The sequence below is a fragment of the Bufo bufo genome, chromosome 7, assembly GCF_905171765.1.
Source record: "Bufo bufo chromosome 7, aBufBuf1.1, whole genome shotgun sequence".
NCBI classification, from domain to species: Eukaryota; Metazoa; Chordata; class Amphibia; order Anura; family Bufonidae; genus Bufo; species Bufo bufo.
This window is the reverse complement of record NC_053395.1, coordinates 58,610,881-58,636,791: the sequence shown is the minus strand read 5'-3', so window position 1 is coordinate 58,636,791 and position 25,911 is coordinate 58,610,881. Positions and strand designations below refer to the sequence as shown.

At 47.0% G+C, this 25,911-nt stretch overlaps 1 protein-coding gene across 2 annotated transcripts in view; it reads right to left on the bottom strand.

Annotated features, from left to right (window-relative positions):
- Positions 1-25,911, bottom strand: part of ERCC4 (ERCC excision repair 4, endonuclease catalytic subunit) — a 75,793-nt gene that overhangs the window by 35,865 nt on the left and 14,017 nt on the right. For both annotated transcript variants that reach the window (XM_040440434.1, XM_040440435.1), the window contains exons 5-6: positions 23,176-23,371; positions 222-429 (exon numbers count right to left, since the gene is read on the bottom strand). In XM_040440434.1, the coding sequence (XP_040296368.1) occupies positions 222-429; positions 23,176-23,371 (404 nt within the window). The remainder of the gene's footprint in view (positions 1-221; positions 430-23,175; positions 23,372-25,911) is intronic.

Here is a 25,911-nt window from a genome sequence, read left to right as displayed (position 1 = left end):
AATTATTCCCCTGGAAAACCCCTTAAAGCTTGTCATTAGGTAGCTCATGGACAAATGACTCTAGGACAAGTTATCGACCTCTAGGAGAATGTACTGTATGTTCATTGGAGTTGACTTGAAGAATATTATATTTATGACCATGTAACATCACAGACTCTCATTGACCACTGAATGCATTTTACAGAAGTAACATATGCACCAAAAGCACCTGAAAAAAATACCTTTTCAAAGGCCCTGCCAATGGCATTCTCTAGGGACAGATCTTCCACTTCCAGAGCAGGATTGTAGCGTTTGAGCTCCCTCAGGCACGCGTTCATTATATCCAATATGGATGCTTGTATAGCCAGCATGGCCGGGGTCATCGTGATGTGCAGCTCCACCACTTCAGGCTTGTGTTTCTCCAGAAATGAATTCACAGACACATGAAACCTTCAGAAACAAGGATTTGAATACATGACTATACATGGCATTATTCAATGTATACTGTAGCAAAGTTGGCACTGCAATTTCCACTGTGCAGAATAGGCCACTTGGGACTGTACTCTCCTTCTACCATTTGAAAACGAGATTTTTGTGAAACTCACCTGTAAAAGCTCTTTCTCGCGGGGTTCATTGGGGGACACAGGACCGTGGGTATAGCTTGCTGCTGCCACTAGGAGGCGACACTAGGCTGAAAAGTGATAACTCCTCCCCTGCAGGCTATACCCCCTCCAGCCTGGAGAGAGCATATCAGTTTGTGCCCAAGCCATAGGAGTAGGAGAAAATAACCATACGGTAAACAACCAACAACTGACCAACGCCAGTCGGATCAAACCAGAACTGGGGCCATACTGGCTCCACAACCGCCAACAATCACAGCAAACAGAAATTACTGGGTGGGAGCTGTGTCCCCCAATGAACCCCGCGAGAAAGAGATTTTACAGGTGAGTTTCACAAAAATCTCGTTTTCTCGCTGGTATCACTGGGGGACACAGGACCGTGGGACGTCCTAAAGCAGTGCATGGGGAGGGAACAAATCACATGCCCCTGGAGAAACAAACGCCCTCGAGGATGCGTAACTCACTGCCGCCTGCAAAAATTTGCTGCCTGGAACAGTATCCGCCGGTGCCTAGGAAGGCACCCGGTAAGACTTGATGAACGTGTGCCCGGAAGACCAAGATACTGCCTTCCACACTGGAAGCTACTGCATGAAGGAGATGGACCTGAGAAGCGCCGACCGCTGGTCGGGTGGGCCAAGACTCAGCTGGGCGTTGCCTACCCGAGGGCAAATGCCCGAGCAACTGTTGAACGGATCCATCTGGAAAATAGCCTTTGGAGGCCGTCAGCCTTGACAAGGACCCCAGGATAAGAATTGGTAGAAGTCCGTAGGGCTGTAAGCGCTAGTCAAGGACAAGCAAGCTCAGAGGCCAAATCACATGGCTGATGGAGAGCTCGGTTCGTGTACTACGAGGGAGAAGAAGAGAAACCCATGTCTGTGAGGTGTGGAAAGGCGACCACCTACTGCGAAAAAAGAGGATCCTGGACGGAACACTGCCCTATGTTCATACTTAAAAAAAAAAAATACGTACAAGAAAGGCGTATCAACTCAGAGAAAATAAATAAATAAATAAAAGTAAGTAGTGCCTAAGGAAGGGGTTAATGCATACTCCAGAACCAGAAAATTAATCCGGATTCATGTCAGAGTCCGAATAACTGTCCTGCTTCGGCTCGCTCGTGCGCAGTTCCACCTCTCAGCCTCTAGCCCATGGCTGTTGCAGGCTGTGGCGGTGTTGACAGAAGAACCAAACTACCCGGAGGTGGAATGGAACTAAAGGTCTGCTTACTGATTGCGCAGACGGTGCTCTATTAACCAAACGACCCAGGAGGGTGGGTTGGGAGCTTCCAGAGGTCCTCCGCTGAGTTGCGTAGGAGGAGAAACTCAAACAGACGCCCCCGGAGGGTGGATAGGAAGTTACAGTTGTCCTCAACTGGATTTGCGCAGTTGTAGTATTAATAACCAACCGGCCTCAGAGGGCGGATTGGGATCCTCCAGATGTACCCCACTGGACTTTGCAGTTGGAGCATTATCAACCAAACGGCCCGGAAGGCGGATTGGGGACTCTTCGGATGTACTCCACTGGATTTACGCAGTTGGAGAATTATCAACCCAACGGCCCAGAGGGCGGAATAGGAATCCCTCAGATGTACTCCACTGGATTTGCGCAGTTGGAGCATAATCAACCAAACGGCCTCAGAGGGCGGATTGGGATCCTCCAGATGTACCCCACTGGAGTCACGCAGTTGGAGCATAATCAACCAAACGGCCCGGAGGGCGGAATGGGAATCCCTCAGATGTACTCCACTGGATTTGCGCAGTTGGAGCATAATCAACCAAACGGCCCGGAGGGCGGAATGGGAATCCCTCAGATGTACTGCACTGGATTTGCGCAGTTGGAGCATAATCAACCAAACGGCCTCAGAGGGCGGATTGGGATCCTCCAGATGTACCCCACTGGATTCACGCAGTTGGAGTATAATCAACCAAACGGCCCGGAGGGCGGAATGGGAATCCCTCAGATGTACTCCACTGGATTTGCGCAGTTGGAGCATAATCAACCAAACGGCCTCAGAGGGCGGATTGGGATCCTCCAGATGTACCCCACTGGATTTGCGCAGTTGGAGCATGGATTTTGTGGTCTGAGGAGGGCAGGATTTGTTGCGCATAATTATTATTATTTTTTTTTGGTGAGGACCTAACCTCATATGGAGAGGTCAGGAAGGGCTGTATACCGCAATATTAAGGCACATTGTGCCTGCAGAAAGAAACCTAGGGTAAACAGGGGCCTGAAAAAGGTGGCTGTGCAGGAAGGGTTAACCCTGCTCAGAGGACCGGAGCGGAGCTCAGCGGGCACCTGGGGGAGGAGGGACAGCTAGTCGGGGAGGATTCGCGCCTAAAGGACGAACCCGCCCCCTCCATAATCGGAATGAAAGTTGCGGCCTAGTAGGCCGTAAAGCCGGGACATAAAGTTCGGCGCACAGTCGACCGGGCGGTACTGCCGGCCGGCTACCACAGAGGGACTTAAAGAGTAACCGCCGATACCCCCTCCAGATCAGTGGGCAGATGTGTCCACCTGCTGCGGGAACCCATCCCGTGGCCGCAAAAAAACTGTACGGGCTGAGTTCCGGTAGGCCCGGAGAGAAGCCGGGGCCTAAATTTTTGGCGCCGGCCGAGTGAATAGCCGGCCGGGAAGTGGAGTGACCGGAGCGGCGCTCTCAAGCGCCGTGGCTGAACACCGGCCGCGGGTGCTCACCCCGCAGGCCGTATAACGTGCCGGCTACTACATTGGGGCCTGAGGTAATGTGGGGCCCTCATGAAGAAAAAAGTCCTCCATCTTATGAGGTGACCAAGGGGAAGGGGGGGGGGGGCTGAGGTACTTACCCAATGAGGACTACTCACCCCATCTTCATCCTCTTCTCTTCACCCTTTCTCAGAGTACCAGCAGGGTCACCTCTTCAGCCGCTGGCACCCGAAGTGGCAGGGGACTGGAATGGCGGAGGGTCTCGCCGGATTCAGGTGACCCCTTTGGCTGGCGGGAAGCTGTGGTCCACTTTTGTTTCTTGGGGAGGGCGAGCGGTGAGGGATTCCGACACCGGCCTTGCTCCCGGGGTAGACAGAGTGGCTAGGCGACTCTGTTTCCCCAAACCTAAAAAGGAAAAAGATAAAATAATAAAAGTAAGCCGCCCTGCAAAAGCAGGGAGGTCTGCCTCCTACGACACTAAGCTAAAAACTGATATGCTCTCTCCAGGCTGGAGGGGGTATAGCCTGCAGGGGAGGAGTTATCACTTTTCAGCCTAGTGTCGCCTCCTAGTGGCAGCAGCAAGCTATACCCACGGTCCTGTGTCCCCCAATGATACCAGCGAGAAAATGGACTTTCCAGGAGTTTATCAGTTCTAGAGGCAGGAGTCAATATGTCGCACCTTACTTCAACTTCATTACAGCAATGAAAGATGCTTCACTTGATGCCTTTCATTTCTATGGATGGACAGTGGGCCAAACCTACTGAGTGGTGTCTCTAAAGTTCTCCATAATAATATATTACAGGGGAAACCTTTTTCAGAGTTCCCTATATGTGTTGATTGTGAACCATCATTACAAGACACTTGTGGAAATCAATGGGCAATGGTTCTCCACTCTGGCTCACATCTGTTATATCCACCTGTCCTAATGGAGCACATGGTTAGGGGTTGTCTTCAGCAGACAACCTCTTTAAGAAACCTGTAGCCGAGAGCTCCGGATCCATCACGCAGAAAAAGCTACCCTGCACGGCCCCGATGGGCACAGAAGGTAGCTCAAGACCGGATAAGGGCACATACCATCTTGCCCGGCTCTCCTGATCAACCGGAAGCCCCAGAGACCCTATCATCTGCGGCGGCCAGGGCGGACTAACTCGCCATTGCCTCGGCGATAATCTGAAGCCATCCTTAGGCGACATAGCGCCCATCCTCTAGCGCTGTTGCGCTTTCAATATCATAAGGCTGCTGCCTCCTTCCAGCTGTAATATAAGAACAGGTGAGGCTGCGGGGTACCGTAAGAACAAGTAACCCCCCCACTGTTGAAAAGCCATATTAACAGGTGCACCCATACTTTCGCGCTATTATCACCTACACGCAGTCTGGAAGGATTACTCTGCAAGCAGAGCTTCAGAACAGGTCTCTGCTACTTCTATTACTATTTTACAGCCAGAAGCTGTTTGTTGCCCACAATATATTTACACTATACTAACAGAGTCTGCATTTTTATTGTCTCCCACTGTACTGGGGAAGAGCTGCAGGAGATATCTCCGATTTTGTATTTGGGCATCCGCGTATGCTTATTACAAGCACAAGTCAACTTATTACATTACCCATTACTGGATCCTCATACCGTGGATCTTGCTCTAAATCTACTATAAACGTTATATACTCAGCACCCCAATTGTCGTTTGGGTCACTTTGATCTGAATTGACAAATGGCGACAAGACTTTTTAGTCTTGTCGCCATTTGCGACTAGACCCGCCGCCGCAGCTCTGCAGTTGAATACAGCGGCGGGCACAGGAGCTGATAGTTCTCTGCCCAGCTGCCGATGTTCTTCTCAGCAGCGCAGTGAAGAGGGAGTCTGTCCCTCCCCCCTGTGCTGCTGCCGCCGCCAATAAGAAGAGAGACGGGAGGAGGAGGGGAGGGGCTGTGGCCTCTGCGCCACCAATGAAGATAACTGACCTGTTAATACAAATACAGGAGGCGGGTGCTTGAATTAAATAGCCGGCACCTGACCTCTGTGACAGGGAGCTGCGATCAGCTGCAGTTAACCCTTCAGGTGCGGTACCTAAGGGGTTAAATGCCGCTGATCGCAGCTCCCTGTCATAGAGGTCGGGTGCCGGCTATTTAATTCCAGCACCCGCCTCCTGTATTTGTATTAACAGGTCAGTTATCTTCATTGGTAGAGCAGTGCGTTCCCCCCCCCACCAACACCCCAGTATAATAAACATTGGTGGCGCAGTGCGCCCCCCCCCCCCCCAAACACCGCAGTATAATAAACATTGGTGGCGCAGTGGGCAGTGCCAATGAGGGTTAAAAAATAAATAAATTATATATATATATACAGTACAGACCAAAAGTTTGGACACACCTTCTCATTCAAAGAGTTTTCTTTATTTTCATGACTATGAAGGCATCAAAACTATGAATTAACACATTTGGAATTATATACATAACAAACAAGTGTGAAACAACTGAAAATATGTCATATTTTAGGTTCTTCAAAGTAGCCACCTTTGCTTGGATTACTGCTTTGCACACTCTTGGCATTCTCTTGAGCTTCAAGAGGTAGTCCCCTGAAATGGTCTTCCAACAGTCTTGAAGGAGTTCCCAGAGATGCTTAGCACTTGTTGGCCCTTTTGCCTTAACTCTGCGGTCCAGCTCACCCCAAACCATCTCGATTGGGTTCAGGTCCGGTGACTGTGGAGGCCAGGTCATCTGGCGCAGCACCCCATCACTCTCCTTCATGGTCAAATAGCCTTTACTTTCAATGTTTTCCCAATTTTTCGGCTGACTGACTGACCTTCATTTCTTAAAGTAAAGTAATGATGGCCAGTCGTTTTTCTTTACTTAGATGCTTTTTTCTTGCCATAATACAAATTCTAACAGTCTATTCAGTAGGACTATCAGCTGTGTATCCACCTGACTTCTCCTCAACGCAACTGATGGTCCCAACCCCATTTATAAGGCAAGAAATCCCACTTATTGAACCTGACAGGGCACACCTGTGAAGTGAAAACCATTTCAGGGGACTACCTCTTGAAGCTCATCAAGAGAATGCCAAGAGTGTGCAAAGCAGTAATCAAAGCAAAAGGTGGCTACTTTGAAGAACCTAGAATATGACATATTTTCAGTTGTTTCACACTTGTTTGTTATGTATATAAATCCATATGTGTTAATTCATAGTTTTGATGCCTTCATAGTCATGAAAAAAAAGAAAACCCTTCGAATGAGAAGGTGTGTCCAAACTTTTGGTCTGTACTGTATATATATATATATAATTAACTCACCTCCTCCAATTGATCGCGTAGCTGCCGGTCTCCTGTTCTTTCTTCAGGACCTGTGGTGACGTCACTGAGCTCATCACATGGTCCATTACCATGGTGATGGATCATGTGATGTACTATGTGATGAGCACAGTGATGTCACCACAGGTCCTTTGACAGGTCCTGAAGAAAGAACAGGAGACCGGCTGCTACGCGATCAATTGGAGGAGGAGAGTTCATTTTTTATTTTTTTTTTATTTTTAAACCCTCATTGGCACTGCCCACTGCGCCACCAACAATGTTTATTATCCTGGGGTGTTGGGGGGGGGGTACACTGCGCCACCAATGTTTATTATACTGGGGCATTGGGGGGGGGGGGCCGCACTGCACCACCAATGTTTATTATACTGGGGCGTTGGGGGGCGCACTGCACCACCAATGTTTATTATACTGGGGCGTTGGGGGGGGCACTGCACCACCAATGTTTATTATACTGGGGTGTTGGGGGGGGGCGCACTGCACCACCAATGTTTATTATACTAGGGCGTTAGGGGGGGGCACTGCGCCACCAATGTTTATTATACTGGGGCGTTGGGGGGGGGGCCGCACTGCGCCACCAATGTTTATTATACTGGGGCGTTAGGGGGGGCACTGCGCCACCAATGTTTATTATACTGGGGCATTGGGGGGGGGCCGCACTGCACCACCAATGTTTATTATACTGGGGTGTTGGGGGGGAGGGCGCACTGCACCACCAATGTTTATTATACTGGGGCGTAGGGGGGGGGCACTGCGCCACCAATGTTTATTATACTGGGGCGTTGGGGCCGCACTGCGCCACCAATGTTTATTATACTGGGGCGTTGGGGCCGCACTGCGCCACCAATGTTTATTATACTGGGGCGTTGGGGCCGCACTGCACCACCAATGTATATTATACTGGGGCGTTTGGGGGGGGGGGGCGCACTGCACCACCAATGTTTATTATACTGGGGTGTTGGGGGGGGGGGGGGCGCACTGCGCCACCAATGTTCATTATACTGGGGTGTATATAATGTTTATTATATTGACCTTCTACTAAGCATTCTGTATGAAAGAATGCTATTATTTTCCCTTATAACCATGTTATAAGGGAAAATAATATAGTGAATAGACTTTCATCCTAGCAACCATGCGTGAAAATCGCACCGCATCTGCACTTGCTTGCGATTTTCACGCAGCCCCATTAACTTCTATGGGGCCTGTGAAAAATGCACAACATAGAGCATGCTGCGATTTTCACGCAACGCACAAGTGATGCGTGAAAATCACCGCTCATTTGCACAGCCCCATAGAAGTGAATGGGTCCGGATTCAGTGCGGGTGCAATGCATTCACCTCACGCATTGCACCCGCGCAGAAATCTCGCTCATGTGAAAGGGGCCTAAGGGTGAAAATGACAAGGGTACCAGCCCCTAAGGGGGCTAATAGTAAGTAAAAAAACAAAAAAAAAAACACAAACACTAAGGCTACTTTCACACTTGCGGCAGTGTGATCCGGCGGGCAGTTGCGTCGTCGGAACTGCCTGCCGGATCCGCCGATCTGGATGTGACTGAAAGCATTTGTGAGACGCATCCGGATGCGGATCCATCTCACAAATGCATTGCAAGAACGGATCCGTCTCTCCGCTTGTCATACGGACAAACGGATCCGTCTTGTATCTATTTACACATTTTTACTGGTCTGCGCATGCGCAGACCGGAAGGACGGATCCTGCATTCCGGTATTTTGAATGCCGGATCTGGCACTAATTCATTCCTATGGGGAAAAATTCAGGCAAGTCTTCAGTTTTTTTTGCCGGAGATAAAACCGTAGCATGCTGCGGTTTTATCTTTTGCCTGATCAGTCAAAATGACTGAACTGAAGACATCCTGATGCATCCAGAACGGATTACTCTCCATTCAGAATGCATGGGGTATACCTGATCAGTTCTTTTCTGGTATAGAGCCCCTAGGACGGAACTCAGTGACGGAAATGAAAAACGCTAATGTGAAAGTACCCTAAAATATTAAGTTTAAATCCCCCCTTTCCCAATTTTACATCTAAAATACATAAACAATAAATAAATAAACATATTACATAGCGCTGCATCCGAAAAGTCCAAACTATTAAATTATTTAAAAATATCTCCTATGCGGTGAGCATTCGCCATTTTTTAGTCACCTTATCACCCCAAAAAATAGGATAGGACTGTTCTATTATGGGCCGAACGTTTCATAAAATGCGAAATGCACGCAGCTTTTTTTTTTTTTGCGCGGTATTGAGTATCACAATATTTTTTTATGGTGACGACAGCGAATCAAAATTTTGGTATCGAAACAACCCTACGCCGATCTGATCGGCGTAGCGTTGTCACAATACCAAAATTTAGATTCGGTTTCGATTTGGCGACTAAAAATTTAATTTGGCTCCTAAATTTTTCAGTTCAGGAGCCAATGGCTACTAGGTATTTTTTTTAGTCTGGAGCACTGTATACACTGCACCCTCTGAAGACACACCCAAGAGGTCCCCTTTTCTCAGTGATAATCTACCTTGACAGATGACCATAGACAAATTTTAAATACCCCTATTAGTCAAGATGAAATCACAGCCACTATCAAGTCTCTCAAGCTCTCTAAAGCACCAGGTCCTGATGGCTTCGGGAGCGAATATTATAAATTATTAAGCACAACTTTGAGCCCTCACCTATTCTTCTGTATAATCACATTATTTCTTCTAACACTAATCCTGATGGGTTTAATGATGCCTGCATAACGGTTCTCCCAAAACCAGGTAAAGATCACCTACTGGTGGAATCATACGTCCAATTTCACTCTTAAGCACAGATTTTAAAATATTCATTAAAATACTGGCAAACAGACTTCAAACAATTCTTGCAGATATTATACACCCTTCACAAACAGGTTTTATTCTAGGGAAATCTATTACTTACAACATCCGGACAGCGGTTAGGGCGATATCATCCACCAGAATCCATAGACAAACTAAGAATATCCTGGTCAGCATATATGCTGACAAGGCTTTAGATCGAGTGTCATGGAGATATCTCCAGGAAATTCTCAGGCTACACTTTGGCCCTGTGTACTGTGCTGCTGTCCGGATGATATACCACAATCCCCGTTCCACAATTTGGGTCAATTCTATTTGCTCCTCCTCATTCGAAGTAGGTAGAGGAATGAGACAAGGATGCCCATTATCCCCTTTGCTATTTAATTTAGCACTAGATCCATTAATTAGAACCCTTCAATCTCACCCATCGTTTCGTGGTATCCACACAGGCTCGGTTGAGACTAAACTACTAGCTTTTGCGGATGACATACTGTTATTCATCTCAAACCCACGTCAGGCTATCCCAGAGATTATGTCAGTTATAGCTTCCTTTGGTGCAATCTCTGGATTCAAAGTTAATTTCCATAAATCAGAGGCACTTCCTATTTTCCGCACGGCCAGAAACCATTGTGGTACTTCATTCCCATTTCAATGGCACCCAGAGTCCAACACTTATCTGGGGGTCAGGTTAGCAGCCAACGCGGTGCAACTGTACAAGCTGAATTACCGTCCCCTTATTACCTCTCTTATTTCCTTAAGTCAATCCTGGCAACATTTTACATTGTCTATCTCTGGCCGCTGTCACCTTCTCAAAATGGTGGCCTTCCTTAAATTACTCTATTTAATCCAAACTCTCCCCCTTCTGCTCCATTCAGCAGATATTACATTTCTTCAGAGAACCTTTAGACGATTCATTTGGAACTCCTCCTGGAGGAGTCGTATTAGCCTATATAAACTTCAGCAACCTAGGATGTTGGGGGGGTCTTAATTTCCCTGACATTTTACTATATAACCTAGCTGCCAACTTTCGATATGTTGTTGACTGGATGTGAGATAAATCCCATTTTGCAAATGTAGACATGGAAAAACAATTCTTCCCTCACATCTCACTATTGGCACTCCTACATTTACCTAGAGTTACGCTTCCTTCTAACATAAATGAATTCCCTGTTTTATGGAATACTATTCAGGCCTGGCATAAAGTAAGGAAACTCAGTAAACTAGATGGTATGCATACCTTCTTTCAAGCCTTTATAGGTCACCCAGGGTTTTTGGGGGGCAGACCACCCAGGATATACACCATCTTGGCTTCACAAGAATGTGTTTGGATTTTGGATGTTAGATTCCAGCTACTCTGTTCTTTCCTTTACCGAGGCTTCACAACGGTTTCCAGCATTCACCCATAACCAATTTATATATCTACAAGCCCGTAGTTTTGCTCAACAGTGTCTGAATGGTATCCCGAGAGACTAGAGAGGGGCCTGCCTCAACATATTTCTTAAAAGGGTCAGAACACAAATCTCCTCTACCAGCACTATTTACAGATTTCTCAAACACTTAATAGACTGGGATGTAGTTATCAAAGGTCCGGGGAAGTGGCTCAAGGATTTTCCAAGTCTTGACGTCAAAACACTATTAGACGGCACTTTAAAAATTCATAAACACTCTCCAATCAACAGCTATACGGATATGGCATTACTGATCTTCCATAGGGCGTATGTGACACCGAGCATTAGAAATAAAATGTCTCCTGACTGCACCTATTCTTGCTCTAAATGTAACATACCCGACACAGATTTATATCATCATTTATGGGGTTGCACATATGTTCAAGATTTGTGGGAGCAAGTGAGATCTCATATACTAACAACACACAATATATCCTTCACTATCACTCCTCAGTGGGTTATCTTTAACATATTATCCGATGAACAACACAGTCTCTCTATAAGTAAGAAAGTGTTATTACATATCTTGGCGGCTGCCACGCGGAAAAGCATTTTACATCAATGGTTAGACCCAGAAACACCCTCTATCCCTTGTATCCAAGCCAAGATAACCTATTTGTTTCATATGGATTGGATCTTTGCATTATCAGATAAAGGAAAGATGACTAAATTATATTTTGAAAAATGGTCTTCATTTATGAATACTCTTTCCAATTCCAGCCTTTTAAAGCCGACAGCCGAGGACCATGAAGAAGAGAGAGAGCGCTGGTGGTGAGGAGCGCCGTCATCCAGGAGAGGTAAGTGGTTTATTTATTTTATTTGCGCTGATGGCTGGGGGCTGATATATGAGGCTGGAGGGGCTCATATATGGCATTGGGGGGCCGATATGAGGTCTGATTGAGGGTCTTATTAACATTGGGGGTCTGATTGGGGCTGTCAGCTGAAGTCTGACCCGAGGTGTAATGGAAAATATTTTTTTCTTACGGTCCTCCTCTAAAACCTAGGTGCATCTTATGGGCCGGTGCGTCATATTCATTTATATATATATATATATATATATATATATATATATATATATATATATATACACACACATATATATATATACACACACATACACATATACAAACACACACACACACACCGTATTTTTTGCCCTATAAGACGCACCCCCCCCAAAGTGGGGGAAAAATAGCATTGCGTCTTATGGTGCGAATGCTGCAATTTACACTGATATGTGTATCAGCGGGGAGGGAGGAGGGGCTGGGATCTTGTTTTGTAATGGCAGCGGGGCACGGTGCAGTAACTGTATTTTATTACACCGGGCCCCGCTCACTGTAGTAATCATATAGGTAATGTTAAACTGTAGAATTCCTCTCCAATCCAGCCTGTAGTACTTACTACAATCTTCTGTAGCAGGCAGGAGGCCGGGCGGGAGGCAGCAGCGTAACTCACTACGTCACGCTCCTGCTCCTCCCACTTTATAAATGAAGCAGGCGGCGAAGGCGCGTGACGTAGTGAGTTACGCTGCAGCCGCTCGGCCTCCTGTCTGCTATGGAAGGCCCCCACTCTAACACCAAGTTTGCTGAGGTGTACAACCCAGATAAAAATGTCTGTGTAGATGAGTCCCTATTACTGTTCAAAGGGATGATTAGATTCCGCCAGTACCTGCCTAGCAAACGGGCAAGGTATGGCATAAAGATATACAAACTTTGTGAGAGTAGCTCCGGGTACACCCACAAGTTCTGTATTTACAAAGGGAAAGATTCCCGGATAGAACCCCCAGAATGCCCCCCCATCCTAGGAGTTAGTGGGAAGATCGTGTGGGACTTACTGCACTCACTGCTGGATAACGGTTTTCACCTTTATGTGGATAAGTTTTATACCAGCATACCCCTATTCATGTCCCTAACTGCCAGAGGTCCTGTGGTTGCGGCACAGTGCGCAAAAATCAGAGAGGTCTCCCTAGATACCTGGTAGGGCAACTACTGAGAATGGGTAAAAGTAGGGCTCTCCTCCATGATAACATGCGGGTGGTTAAGTACAAGGACAAGAGTGACGTCCTTGTACTGACCACCATCCACACTAACACCAGCTTCCCTGCTCCTGTACAAGGTACCACAACCACTACCCCCAAACCAGTTTGTATCCCTGGACTACAACAGGCACATGGGAGGGGTGGATGTTTCAGATCAAGTTCTGAAGCCCTACAGTGCCACACGAAAAACAAAAGTGTGGTACAAATAGCTGGCCGTACACATTGTACAGATGGCAATGTGCAATGCGTATGTGCTATTTCATTCTGCAGGCCACACAGGAACTTTCATTCAGTTGCAAGAGGTGGTTATCAAAGCCCTAATTTTTCAAAGCCAGGCCGGGCAGGGTCCCAGTACTTCAGGAAGTCATAGTGCCCGTGTTGTACCATGGCAAAATTTTCCAGGTCAAGTCCCCCAAGAGAGCAAGGAAGGGAAGGACCCAAAAAAGATGCAGGGTGTGTTACAAAAGGGGGATAAGGAAAGACACCATTTACCACTGCAAAACCTGCTCTGAAAAACCTGGCCTGTGCATGCAGGGGTGTTTTAAAATCTACCACTCATCCATGGAGTATTAATTTAATTTCATCCATGATGTACCCTGTAGTTTTAACACCTTATATCTCTGATTTAGTCCACAAAGCTTACAGATCCACTTTTCACCAACCACTACATATTCATTTCTGTGAAACACCTGTTAGGTCAAAAGTACCCTTTCCACCACTTAAGATGTTCGTACGGGGTACTCTTTCCAAAATGGGGTCACTTCTTGGGGTTTTTAATTTCTAGGGACCTCAGGAATCTTTTAAATGCGACATGGCACCTAAAATCCATGTCTGCCAATTCAGGCCTGCCTGCAAAATCCATACAGCAGGCTACAAGCAAATATGGGGTGTTTCCTAAATGGGGAACACATACTGGGGTGCATTTTCTCCTTTAACCCCTTGTGAAAGTGAAAAATTGGGGTCTGCTAGTAATTTTTCATTTTCACAAATGTGTGCTTTGAAATCTTTAAGTGTTTCTGCCTTCTGTGAGACACCCGTTTGCTGAAAAGTACCCTTTCCACCACTTAAAATGTTCGTATGGGGGTGCTCTTTCCACTTCTTGGGGGTATTTAATTTCTGGAGACTTCAGGAATTTTTTTAATCCAACATGGCACCTAAAATCAATGTCTGCCAATTCAGGTCAGCAAAATCTATATTTTTCTGTTTGACTCTAGAGCCTTGCTGTGCGCCCATACATCATTTTTTGAGCACATATGGGGTGTTGCCGTCTTCGGGGGGAAATGGAGAACAAAAAGTGGGGTGCATTTTGTCCTGTTACCCTTTGGGAAAGTGAAAAATGTGGGTGTAAAGCAACTTTTTTTTTTTTTTACAAAAAATAAATTTTTGTATAACTTACCAGTAAAAATCTCTTTCTCGCTCTTCCTTGGGGGACACAGGAGACCTTGGGTATAGCTCAGCTCCCTAGGAGGCGTGACACTAAGTGAAAACTGTTAAGCCCCTCCTCCAGCAGCTATACCCTCAGCCTGGAGAGAGAGACTGCCAGTTGCGTGTCCAAGTAGTGAGAAAAGGAAATAACCAACAAAGTGGAACCAACAAGTCAACTACCCTACAGGGGCAACCTGGTAAGTTATACAAAAATCTCGTTTTCTCGCCCATTTCCTTGGGGGACACAGGAGACCTTGGGACATCCGAGAGCAGTCCAAGAAGGGAGGGACCACAGCCCAAGGCGAAGCCACCGTAGGCATCAAGAAACCGCCGCCTGCAAGACCAGGCGGCCCAAAGCAGCATCCGCCGGTGCATGAGTGTGCACCCTGTAGAACTTGGTAAAGGTGTGCAAGGAAGACCAAGTGGCCGCCTTGCACAATTGTTCAGCCGAAGCCCAAAGTCTCTGGGCCCAAGAGGCACCGACCACTCTGGTGGAATGAGCGGTTACACCGAAAGGTGGAACCCTGCCCTTGGGGCGGTAAGCCTCAGCAATATCTAATTTGATGAAGCGGGTGATAGCCACCTTGGAGGCCGCCAACCCCTTGCGCGGACCCTCCAGAACCACAGAAAGAGAGTCCGTGCGTCAAAAGGAGCCGGTGATCTCCAAGTAAATCTTCAAGGCCCTAACAACGTCCAAGCGGTGTAGTTCCCATTCCCGGGGGTGCGAAGAGGATGGGCACTGAGAGGGGAGGACGATGTCTTCATTGAGATGAAAGGCGGAGACCACCTTCGGAAGGAAGGAAGGAAGGGACGGAGAACAGCCTTATCTTGGTGAAAGACCAGAAAAGGCTCGGAACAAGAAAGGGCCGCCAATTCAGACACCTGTCTGAGAGACGTGATGGCCACAAGGAAAACGACCTTACAGGACAGAAGTCATAGGGAGATCTTCCGTAACGGCTCAAAGGGGGAAGCTTGGAGCGCCGAGAGCATAATATTCATGTCCCAGGGCGGAATCGGGGAACGGTATGGAGGAACCGAATGAGCCACTCTTGACAGGCCCGAGAGGGGCCAGGGGATGCTGGAAGAGGATGGACAGCGCCGAAACCTGACCCTTGAAGGAATTGAGGCCCAGCCCCAGGTCCAGACCGGACTGGAGGAAGGACAGAACCGTGGGGAGAGAGAAACGGAGAGGTGGAACGCCCAGCACCCACATCGAGAGAAGCCTCGCAGATGAATTTTCCTGCCTGAACCATCAGTTGAGCTAAGGATTGGAGGTCCTGAATGGGGACGTCCGACCCCAATTCCTGTTCAAGCTGGGAGCCCTATTCGGAGACCGCTTTCCCCACCCAGGTGGAGGCAAAGACCGGTCTGAGGGCTGAACCCGAGGCAGCAAAGATGACTTTGGAGAGGGACTCCATATGACGGTCCTCGGTGGAATGAAGCGAGGAGCCGTCTGCTACAGGAATGGCCGTGCTCTTAGACAGGGACGCCCACGTGGCAACACAATCCGCTGGAAATGGGTAACATATGTCCAGCTTTTTGAGAGAGGTAAAGCGGGCATCAGGGCGAGCCCAAGCTTTAGAGACCACTGAAGAGAAGTCGGCGTGGAGAGGAAAAACTTTGGACGCCTGTTTGGAGCGGAAAAAAGACACGCCGTCCTGGTCAGTGCTGGGAGGGTCATCGTGTATCTTAAAGGTATCACAAATGTTAGTGATGAGGTGACCCACTGCGGAAACTAGTTTGGACGGCAGAGCCGAGTCCATGTCCCAATCCGAAAGATCTCTCTCAGAGGGCGTGTCCTGTGGGTCGGTGAGGCTCAACTGAGTCCGCACGCGTGGCGGAGCGAGAGACGCATCTGAGGAGGATGCGCACTCTGTCCTGGAGCACTTCTGAGAGTGCCGGGCCCTGGAGGATTCACTGAGAGCGAGGGAACCAGTGGGGGCGGCAGAAGCGGTAGACCCGGAGGGTGGGACAGGGGGTGTGGCAGCCTGCGGTGTAGGCGGTTTGTCTACAAGGCAGCCTACCATGTGGGTGAAACTTTACATGGCCTGGGACAGGAATCTGGCCCAGTCAGGCAGACCAGAGGGAACGGGGGGGCGGCACGGTGGGTGGCGGACCCTGCACTGGGGCCTGGCATGCAGAGCAATGCGGATCAGATTGCCCACGTGGAAAAGGTTCTCTACAGGCGGTACAGGCATGGTAGCAGGGCTTAGAGGCCCCTGTGGGATCCGACATGTTGGTGATGACGAGAACAATATAACCCAGGAAGAGAGGCCTAAACCCAGGCAAGGTCCACTGGCGCTAGAAGGGGGTTAACAGTCCTACCAGGAGCCTCAGGAAGCGAGGAGCAGCAGCAGCAGCGGCAGTAGGTGTGCAGCTCTGGACGACTGGAGGCAGCAGCGGTGGCCAGCAGGTTCCTTGTGGTCAGTGTTAGAGCTGCGGACAGCTACGCTGTCATGGTTAGCAGAGCGGCGGGAAGAGAGCGGAGCGTGGGAAGATAGGCCCCGCCCCCCGCTGCTGGGAAATGCCGCGTGCGGGCAAAATTAACCCCAGAGGTGCCGCGCTGGCGCCCCCCCGCTGAGGAAGCACCTGTGGTGCTGATGATAAGGAAGCCGGCAGCCTGCCGGGAGTCCCGGCGGAGTTGAGGGAAGGGGCACTCGACCGCCGGCCATTTTGAGTGCCCAGACGTGAAGAAGTGACTGCAGGGGGTATGTAATGACTGCAGACACGGTTCTGGATGCCAGCCGGGGGAGTAAAAAAGCGCTGCGGCCACCCGCAGCGCCGGTGCCAGATCCCAGAGGTAATTGCGGAGAACAAGTGGTGGGGACACATTAGTTCCGCCGTCCAGTGGAAGGTCCCAGGAATAAAAAGGAGAGGGGATCCGCAGGCCCCTAGAATTAAACGCCCCCGTGTTCGCAGACCACAAACAGCAGAAGAGGGGGAGGGGGGTTGGGGTGGAGCAGCCACTTCTCACCGTCCTGCTGTCTCCACCCTCGGTCCGTTCCAGCAGGGTCGCCCCTTCAGCTACTGGCACCGCAGTGGCAGGACGCTGGAAAAGGGACTTGGCGTGCGGGCGACCCTTACGCTGGCGGGATGCAGGAGAGCTAGGCTGCCCTGGTCCACCTTGCCTTCTGTGGGGGAGGCAGCAGTGCGAGTGACCGGCACTGGCGCAACTCGACCCCAGGAGAAACAGAGAGGTGCAGGCGTAAGGCATAATGATGACCTATCCTGAGAATAGGCCATCAATATTTTACTTGCAGAAAAGCCCTTTAAAGCGACACTTCTCTCTGGATATACAACCTAAGCATTAAAAGGGTTACCCACTTTATAGGACAGATCTTCAATATCAGATTGGCAAGAGTCCGACTCCCGGCAGCTGTTTGAAGAGAAAGGAGCTGTCCCTGAGGATAGGCCATCAATATAAATAAAGCGGACAACCCCTTTAACTGCATTTTCTCAGTCGTCTCATATTTTCTGAGAGTTCACAGAACCGTGTGGCATTATCTCTCCTTGCAGAATGCACACAAATAATTCATTTCCAACAGATTATAACTCATTTTACTACTTCAAAGTAGAACATAATTCCCTCTTTGTGAACTGCAGCCAGATCCGTTCTAGTCTGCAACCTTTTATTCGTGGTCACTAATGCTTGGTGGACTAGAGGGAAGGAAAATCCACCATCTGGAAGAAGATGCAAACAGCAGCCAAAGTGCCCCAAATAAGCCAGATGAACAGGGGAGAACTGGCGCGGAGTCAGCGATTTCCAATGCAATGAGCTCCGAGACACAGAACACCGCAGACACAACAGCATCCAGTGATCAAAAGACTTTCTTCATTAACCTTGACATTGTTTTATGGTTAATGAAGACTCATTGTGCCATTTAGAGAACGAAGTAACTGAATCCATGCTTCCCTGCTCTGTTCAATCCAGCTGGATCCATGACAGCACTGGAGAATTTCAGTGAAAAATAAAAAAATAAAAAAATAAAAAAAACACCCTTTTCTGTGATAAGTATAGGTGAAAAAAAAACTTCCTGTTATTAAAATATATTGCATTTTAATGATTCGGTCAGGGCTTTAAGGAAAAGAATGCTGCTGAGCCTGCAAATATATGCTGGGAGTTCAACACGGGGAGCGACACAGGACAGGAGCCAGCTAAATCGGCACCGATGATGATTTATAGACCTTCATCACACAAGGTCCAATGTACGGAAAACAGATTAAAAAAATAAAAAATAAACAGTCAACTTGATCATTTCTCTTGTGTGTGTGTTTGTACATTATATATATATATATATATATATATATATATATACACACACACACACACATAAGAAAAAATAAGTTAACTCAAATTTAAAGGGCATCTGTCAGCAGATTTGTACCTATGACACTGGCTGACCTGTTACATGTGCACTTGGCAGCTGAAGGCACCTTTTTGGTCCCATGTTTATATGTGCCCGCATGGTTGAGAAAAATGATGTTTTAATATATGCAAATCAGCCTCTAGGTGCAACGGGGGCGTTGCCGTTACACCTAGAGACTTTGTCTCTCTGCAACTGCCGCTACCTCTGTGCTTTAATTGACAGGTCCAGGTGCGATGATGTTTTCACTGCCTGCCCCTGTCAAAGTGCAGAGGGCGCAGCAGTTGCAGAGAGAGCCGAGACTCTAAGTGTAACGACAACGCCCCCGTTGCTCCTAGAGGCTCATTTGCATATATTAAAACATAACTTTTCTCAGCAATGCGGACACATATAAACATGGGACCAACACAGATGTCTTCAGTCGCCAAGTGCACATGTAACAGGTCAATCTCGTACAGAACTGCTGACAGATGCCATTCAATAACAAGTAAATCTGCAGCAATCAACACTGAGGATGAATTTGTGATGTGTACCTAGGCTAAATCCACAGAACATTTTCACAGAAGTATTGTGGAACAGCCCAGTTGGTCCAGCAGTGGCTTCTTTCCCAATGTTGAACTATGATGCTGTCATTTGAAAAAAATATATATATGAACACTGTACAACACCACCACCAAAACTTCATCTCAACTATGAAGCATGGTGAAGGGAGCATCATGATTTGAGGCTGCTTTGCTGCCCCAGGGTCTGGACTCCTTGCATTGAGGACACAATGAATCCTCAGGTATATCAAACAAAATGTAAGGTCCATGACCTGAATAGATGCTCAGCGATGCAGCAGGACAATGACCCAAAACACACAAGTAAATCAACCAAAGAATGGTTGAAAAAGATGAAGATTTGTGTTCTGGAACGGCCAAGTTGGAGTCCTGACCTTTAAGGGGTATTCCGGTTGTGGCAAGTTATCCCCTATCTACACGAAGGAGTGTTGAGCAAATTGAAGTGTCCGAAGTGGACTTTGATCCGAATTTCAGGGAAAATTTGATTTGCTGCGAAGCTGAATTTCCTCGTGCTTCGTGGTAATGAATCAATTTTCCCTAAAATGGGGTAAAAAAAAAAAAAACTATACCTCATCCATTTGAGAGCGAAGAGCCTGCGAGAAATCTCGTGCACAGTGAAGTATGACGTCAACGCTCGCCACGTGAGATTTTACGCTGGATCTTAAAGATGGCAGCGGCGGGCTCTTCGTGACCAAATGGATGAGGCAAGTATGGTTTTTTATTTGTTTTATCACAGACCTTAATATTAATGTCTGATGCAGCGATCAGCGATAAATGCGGCATCTGAGGGGTACAATGACGGCGAGCGGCGCAATCGCCATTCCCTGTCATTGCACCCACTACTTACAAAGAAATGTTCTTCGCGACGAAGTAATTCGTCAAACAAATTTCAGAACTTCACTCATCTCTAAACACGACCAAGTGGTGGTTAACTGCACATTAAAGGGTTTCTATCACTTCGTATGACATATTTAGGTGTTAGACACTAGCGATCCGCTAGTGTCTGCTCTGCCCAACCATCCTAATATGATAGGTTTTGGGGCAGCCGTTTTGCTAAAATAACAACTTATATCTATATGCTAATGAGCCTCTAGGTGCTATGGGGGCGTCATTAGCACCTAGAGGCTCCGTCTACCTTCATAAACTGTCGCCGCCCAGCGCGTCCCTCCAGCCCGCCCATCTCCTGCTGAATGCGATCCTCTCCATGCGCGTCTCTGTTCTGCGCATGCACAATGAATGTCAGAGACGCGCATGGAGAGGATCGCATTCAGCAGGAGATGGGCGGGCTGGAGGGACGCGCTGGGCGGCGACAGTTTATGAAGGTAGACGGAGCCTCTAGGTGCTAATGACGCCCCCATAGCACCTAGAGGCTCATTAGCATATAGATATAAGTTGTTATTTTAGCAAAACGGCTGCCCCAAAACCTATCATATTAGGATGGTTGGGCAGAGCAGACACTAGCGGATCGCTAGTGTCTGACACCTAAATATGTCATACGAAGTGATAGAAACCATTTAAAGAGGACCTTTCATGGGTCCAAACATTATAAACGAAGTATCAGGATACGTAGGGGATAGTGCAAGGATCTGACTGCACTTACTATTATTCTTGGGCGCCGCTCCGTTCGCCCGCTGTGGCCCCTGTTGTATTCTCCCGCCTGGTATGCTAATTTTAGTATCGGAGCAATGAGGAGGAGACTGAGTCTTTCTCCTTGGGCGTCTCCCTCTCCCTGGCTGTAGCGCTGTCCAATCGCGGCGGAGAGAGTCACAGCCAGGGAGAAAAGAAAAAAAAGAAAAAAAAAAAAAAAAAAGAAGCTCACCCTCTCCCTGGCTGGGAGAAGACGCCCACGGAGAAAGACTCAGTCTCCTCCTCATTGCTTCGATGCTATTAATTATCATACCGGACGGGAGAATACAAAGGGGGTCACAGCGGGCGAACGGAGCGGCGCCCAGAAAAAATAGTGCAGTCAGATCCCTATACTTAGTTAATGATGTTTGGACCCATGAAAGGTCCTCTTTAAAAGAGGACTGGAGGCAACAGCACTTGACAATGGATGCATACGTGTGAACTTTTTCCTCTCTCTCTCTGGTGGTGAGCTCAGTGATTTTATTTTTATTCAGTTGAGATTAGAAGGCAACCTACATCTTGGAAATCTGCTGCGCTCAAATTTGAGAACTTACAAAGGGACATTTTGTTTGTTCTATAGCAGCCACCACTAGAGGGGGCTCACTACATACTGTGGTATTACTGAGGTCAGTTTAAAAAGCTTGTCCAGACAAAATCGTAGATAGACTTCACAAAGGGTTTTCACATGAATCTGCAGAAAATCTGGGCTAAAACCTGCTTGTAAGGCTACATTCACACGGCCATAGATCCGCCAAATATTTGCGGACCACACATGCCGCCGATATCATAGAAAATGCCTATTCTTGTCCGCAATTGCGGACATGCTCCATTTTTTCCGTGGGGCCGTGGAACGGAACTACATATGGAGACAGCACACGTTTTGCTATCCGCATCTTTTGCAGCCCATTAAAATGAATGGGTCCACACCCGTTCCGCAAAATTGCACAACGGATGCGGACTCATTCATACGGTTGTGTCAATGTAGTCTAATACAGGTGAATTTTGCTGCAGATGGTGCCATGGATTGAACGTGCATTTCAATCTTTGATTGCTAAGGGTCCACAGTAAAAATCTGCAACATACTTGAAACGGAAATAGCATGCTGTGGATATAAAAATCAGCAACGTACTTTGATTTCTGCGTGAAAATTATCTGGTACATGTGGCCGGAGCTTTGAAAAGCCCATCCACTTGTATTGCATTTTCAACTGGTGCAGATTTTCAGTGCGGAATCTGTACTGGAAACCCACCGCATTTGGACCCAGCTTGGAGTGTGTAGAAAGCTCCCCCTAGTGGCCGTTGTAAGGGGGCAGAACAAAAAGAGCATTGCTTCCTGTAAACACGTCTGTCATGCAGTCCGTCGATGGTAAAGGCTGCTGAAGTCAGTATGTAGTTTAGTGTATTTTTATATTTTTGTTTTATTTTACATTGTTATCGGAAAATGACCTATTGTTTAAATCACGTTTTTATGTTTAACATGTTTTTGCCCTGCCACTAAGCCTAATAATAGGCGCCACTTCTTGGTCTGTACAGATAACTTTACTGCAGTTACCTGCTTATCTGTCATTGTAATTAGGGACGAGCGAATCGACTTCGGATGCTTCATCCGAAGTTGATTCGCATAAAACTTTGTTGTAATACTGTACGGAGAGGGAGCTCAGTACAGTATCAGAATTTATTGGCTCCGATGAGCCAAAGTTATTACTTTGTGAAGTCTTGCGAGACTTCCTGTAATAACTTTGTGAATTAATCATTACTGTAAAAAATCTTGGCACCGAACTCCATTTGGAACGCGATGTCAATGAGGTCCCCTCCTGTCCATTGTGTCTATGGCCCATGGGGCTGCCCTAAATCTATTTTCTTAATGCTTTCTAAATGCTGTTAAGAACAGCTCGGGCAAGATGGCCGCCCCCCATAATCATGTTCAGAATATAGAATAAAAAATAAATCTGTAATCAGAAAATAAGAACAGATTAAAAAAATAAGGAAATGTGTCACTATATAGGTTTTAACTGGCAGATATTTTTGGTGACACATTTCCTTTAATAATATTTATTTTAAATTTGGTGACCAAAAAAAATATAATTTGGCCCCTAAATATTTAGGTTTAGGAGCCATAGGCACCTAAATGATTTTTGGAGCCCTTTTATAAGTCATCTATAAAACTAGACAGCAACCAATTTGTAAACTGGAAAAGATACCCAACCTCAGTTTTATTTCCAGCATCAATATCACATTTTCTCCACATTTATTACACAGCAATGATTTAAGCATGTTCAGAGTGTAAAAGTAATATCTATATACCCACCTTGGCCATAAATAAAGTTTTCTGACAAACAGATTTCTCATTACACGTTCCACCTGGCAGAAACCAGTGTGAAAGGCGACCGGATTGTCCGTGAAGGCTTTTATGAAGCCCTGCTTGTTCTTTTGCCGATATAAGCGCAGTATGAAGGCCTCCTGGCAGGACTCCATAATCTTGTGTGCCTTATACACAAGGATACCTGAATAAAACAGAATGGTAACTCTCAAATATCAACCTGCAGACTGTTAGAAGAAATCATGCTGCCCTTTCGGACCAGTAGTTACCTACCTTTTCAGTTTTATACATGATATTACTAAAACCACCTTTCTAGCTTTTGCCCATTAAAGGGGTTCTCCGGGAATTAGGAAAATGAAAATACTTAAAGAGGACCTGTCACCACTGCTGACATGTCTGTTTTAATCGCTTCATGCATTCCCCACATTCCGTCACAGAGCTGGAGCGCCGAAATCTCGCGATGCGCGAGCTAGCGCATGCGTAGTTCGTTCCCTGCGCTGATGCCTGCACAGGGAATGAACATGATGCCGACACTGCGCATGCGCTAGCTCGCGCATCGCGAGATTTCGGCGCTCCAGCTCTGTGACGTCAGCCAGCAAGGAGGAGATTCGGAGGACGCAGGGCGGTGCTGGGCTCCTTTCCGCTGGACTCATCTCCGGATACAGGACACATATCAGGTTCATTTGCATATTGATCAAAACGGTTTTTTAACACAATAAAAGCGCAGAGAGCTACGGGGACTGGGTATTGCAGATGTGCTAGCGGCCATCTAGCAGCCCATGTCCCCAGCTCTATGCACAAAATCCTGGTGACAGGTTCCCTTTAAATATTACTTTATTATAAATATATTCCCAAATACCTTTCATTAGTTATAATGGCTGGTTTTGTCTGTGGAGTAATCATTAGGAGAAAAAAATGGCTGCCGTCCTATTAGTACACAAAAAACCTGTTCTAATCACACAGGAAGACATGCTACTTCAGAGCAGTGAGCTAAAGAGCTGCCTCATCTTCTTCTATAATCCTGAATACAGTTTAATATGATCTTCAGCTAAATCTCTGTAGAAATGGAGTTCATGAGAAGACGAAGTACAGAGAGGAGGGTGGGGGTGATGTGGCTAATGAGCAGCAGCACTTGTCTGCAGTCTCCATTACCACAGCCTGTCCTGTCCGTCCTCTCTGTACTTCATGTCTCCTCATGAACTCCATTTCCACAGATATTCAGTTAACGTTCTTATAATCTGTATTCAGGATCATAATCCCTAAGAAGTAGGAGAGGAGGATGAGGCAGCTCTTTACCTCAGTGCTCAGAAGTAACATGTCCTCCTGTAAGATTAGGACAGGTTTTGTGTGTATTAATAGGACGGCGGCCATTTTGTTTCTCCTGAGGATGGCTCCCTAAACAAAATGAGCCATTATAAATAATGAAAGGTATATGGGAATATTTTTACAATAAAGTAATATTTAAGTATTTTCATTTTCTAAATTCCCAGAGAACCCCTTTAAGTGGAACACAAACAACAAAAGGTGTTCTGCAACAGATTTCCTTTACAGAAATGCTCTAAAAGGTCCACATCGTCTTGAAGTTAAAGGGGTATGCCCCTCTGGGACATTCATGGCATATCCATATTCCATAAATGAGCACTAGGTGCGGTTCCTATCTTTGGAACCCCCTCCTATCTCAATACCGGGCCCCCAAAGTGAATGGAGGATAAGCCATGCATGCACACCCATCCTCCATTCAACGTTATGAGACTTCTAAAAAATAGCTGGGCCAACATGTGGCTAAGTACCATGGCAGTGCACTGCCTGCTCTCCATTGATTGCTATGGGACATCTGAAAATAGTTAACTGAGCTGCCTCAGTAAGTCTCATAGCAGTGAGCAGAGAAGACGCCTTTCGCGGCTGTTCTTTAGATAGGAGCAGTTCCCAGAGGAGGGACCCCCACCTATCAGACATCTATGACATGCCTTATTGATAAGGCCATAAAAGTCCCAGATGGGACAACCCCTTTAAAAGAACCAAGTATACAGTCGTGGCCAAAAGTTTTGAGAATTAGATAAATATTGGAAATTGGAAAAGTTGCTGCTTAAGTTTTTATAATAGCAATTTGCATATACTCCAGAATGTTATGAAGAGTGATCAGATGAATTGCATAGTCCTCCTTTGCCATGAAAATTGAGTTAATCCCCAAAAAACCTTTCCACTGCCTTTCATTGCTGTCAGTAAAGGACCTGCTGAGATTATTTCAGTAATCGTCTTGTTAACTCAGGTGAGAATGTTGACGAGCACAAGGCTGGTGATCATTATGTCAGGCTGGTTGGGTTAAAATGACAGACTTGACATGTTAAAAGGAGGGTGATGCTTGAAATCATTGTTCTTCCATTGTTAACCATGGTGACCTGCAAAGAAACGCGTGCAGCCATCATTAAGTTGCATAAAAATGGCTTCAAGGGCAAGGATATTGTGGCTAATAAGATTGCACCTCAATCAACAATTTATAGGATCATCAAGAACTTCAAGGAAAGAGGTTCAATTCTTGTTAAGAAGGCTTCAGGGCGTCCAAGAAAGTCCAGCAAGCGCCAGGATCGTCTCCTAAAGAGGATTCAGCTGCGGGATCGGAGTGCCACCAGTGCAGAGCTTGATCAGGAATGGCAGCAGGCAGGTGTGAGCGCATCTGCACGCACAGTGAGGCGAAGACTTTTGGAAGATGGCCTAGTGTCAAGA